At 45.5% G+C, this 2,545-nt stretch overlaps 1 protein-coding gene across 1 annotated transcript in view; it reads left to right on the forward strand.

The window, feature by feature from the left end:
- Window positions 1–595: 595 nt before the first annotated feature.
- Window positions 596–2,545, forward strand: part of LOC149434773 (transmembrane protein 230) — a 12,125-nt gene continuing 10,175 nt past the window's right edge. The window contains exons 1-2 of the mRNA XM_089663407.1: window positions 596–702; window positions 1,676–1,811. Coding sequence (XP_089519533.1) covers window positions 1,716–1,811 — 96 coding nt within the window. The 5' untranslated portion in view covers window positions 596–702; window positions 1,676–1,715. The remainder of the gene's footprint in view (window positions 703–1,675; window positions 1,812–2,545) is intronic.

The raw sequence follows: 2,545 nt of genomic DNA on the forward strand, positions 1-2,545 counted from the left end.
TGCAAGCGAGCGAACTGCGCATGTGCTGGAGGACGCCATATGGCGTCCTCCCGGAAAGGTAATGCACTTTTGCGGACACCATTTGGCCATAGGCTGGGCATCAAATGGTTAAATACAACCAAAAGAAAGCTCTACTTGTGTGAAAAAAATGATAAAAATGTAATATAGGTACAATGTTCCATGACTGCGCAATTGTCAAAGTGCGACAGCATTGAAAATGACCCCGGGCAGGAAGGGGGTATAAGTGCCCGGTAAGCGAGTGGTTAAACCTGAACACTTATGAATTACACAGGTTCTGGTGCTAATTGAATGCAGATAAGGCACTGAGTTGAATTATCACCTTAACCAGCCACAGAACCTGTGTAATTCATGTGTGTTCGGGTTTTAAAGAGATGAGGTGGCAACCCTAGCCGGGACTCAGGAACACACATGGATCATACACGGCAGTTTTCATTTCTCTCACACTTCCTATGACGCGCTCTTCCCGCCATATTCCCCATATACCCAGCCTCCCCCTCAGCCTATCACAGTGAAGAGGCTCTCACTGCAGCAGTACAGCTCCGCCTCTTTCCTCCTTTACGTTTTGTCGTTCTCGTGGGGCGGCGCTTGTAAGTCGCTTGCCGTTCTGAGGAGGCGCGTCAGTTCCTGTTAGTGGAGCCCAAACGCGGAAGTTGATGTATGTAGTATGCACACGTCCATCAGGTACATGGAGTGATTCTGTGTGGCCCGAGCTCAGCGGCCTGGCTCGGATTACGTCTTTGTCTCGGGGCTGGAGTGACAGTGTGCTGTGTGATATTTGTTGTTGGGGAGGCAGATCTCCTAAGAATGCACCGGGGTCACTTACCAGGAGACACTGTGTCACTTATCAATGTGTGGAGATAAGTGATCTCTATGGGGGGTGGAGGCTCCTGTGCAGAATTCCCTTTCTTAATGCCTTGTTAACATGAACAGAAGCAGCCTGTGTTGTCATTATAATGGTGATCTAAAGCAGCCATCAAATGCCTATGGTTGCTCCATTACAGCGAGGGCAGGTAGATGCTGGCGGGTATGTTTGGTATACAAAGCATACAGGAGACTTTACTAAAACTGGAGCAGCTGTGCTTAGTAACCAGTCAGCTTCTAGCTTCAGCTTGTTCAAGTAGATCTAAACCCATCAGATCTAAATAAAATCCAAACAGTTACATTCCTGACATGCTGGGAATGCTGTCACGATTGTTTGTACTCTCAGCCAAACTGTCAAACCATCAGATGGCTGGAGTCATAGCTGATCACATGTGCAGCACCATGGCAGTTGAAGATCAAACAGAGTCTAAGATGGCAGCTTCTTTGGCTGAAAAGGAGAGGAGGTTTAGTTCCCCTTTAACATAAGCTTTGAAAATGAAACCTAGGAGCTGATTGGCTGCTATACAAAGCTGTTTCAGTCTTAGTAAATGCTATCACAAAGAGAGTGAAGTTTATACAGGATCCTGCAGTCCCCATACAGGTCAGTTATTTATGGTAAGTAGTCCCAGTGTCTTTTGCGTAACTGGCTGGGCTGCACTGTAGAATTGGTTCAGGATCCTGCAGTCAACATAGTGATCTATAGTTTCATTTCAAAGTCTTATACCTATTCTAGATGTGTATACAGGAGAGTAAGCCATTAACATTTGGCGTGTTGTCTATTTTTGCTTTTTAGGATTCAGGTTTTCATCTGTATGTAGCAATCCTCACGTGCTATGATGCCCTCACGGAATAATGCTGCTGCTCTTCCGAACAGCAAAGTGAAGTACTCTAAGCTATCTGATACTGATGATGGATACATTGATCTTCAGGTGAGGATAACTGGCTGCCAATGAATTAAATTGTCTTAATGTTAAAGCCCAACTTCAAGAATTACAAATAATCTCCGTTTACAGTGGCAGACCCCCCCCCCCCACACACACACACACACACACACTCCTGAAAGTTTAAATGCTTGTTATCTCTAGGGAATGAGGAGTAACTCCTCGATCTGGCTTTTGAGCGAGTCCTTGCCATCCTCATTTACAATGCAGGGGTGTTGGTGCTGTGCTGCTTTCTTCTTGAGCCAGGAGCATGGCTCGACAAATCCCAGGCGCCATATCGCCATGGTCACTAGAAATTGCATCCTGGCTCCTGGCATCCTGGCACCAAAAGTTGCCTTACCCTGGGCACTGGCAACCTACGGCACGAAAAAAAAAAACTGGCGCCTAACTTTTTTAGCTGGCTCCTAAAGTCAAAGCAAATTTTACAAGCCCTGGCACACAGAGGAAGCCTACCAGAGTGAGGAGTTGGAGAAGTAATAAGGCTGCTTTCACGCTGAGGAGTTTTTCAAGCGTTTTTTTGCATTAAACAAAGTGCCTGAAAAGCTCAAGAAAACTGCTTTCCTGTGTATGTGAATGTTTATCTATGTATGTTTTCACACTGAGGTGTTGTGCTTGCGGTGTGATGTAAAAACTCCTGTTTTTGTCATCTTTGGGGAATGTTTGGGGAGTTAAAAAAAAAATCCCCAAAAACGCCAATGGAAAATCAATGGAAAACTTCTGAA

This window comes from Staurois parvus, unplaced genomic scaffold (assembly GCF_062004578.1).
Source record: "Staurois parvus isolate SC_StPar_1 unplaced genomic scaffold, SC_StPar_1.0 ptg001680l, whole genome shotgun sequence".
NCBI lineage: Eukaryota > Metazoa > Chordata > Amphibia > Anura > Ranidae > Staurois > Staurois parvus.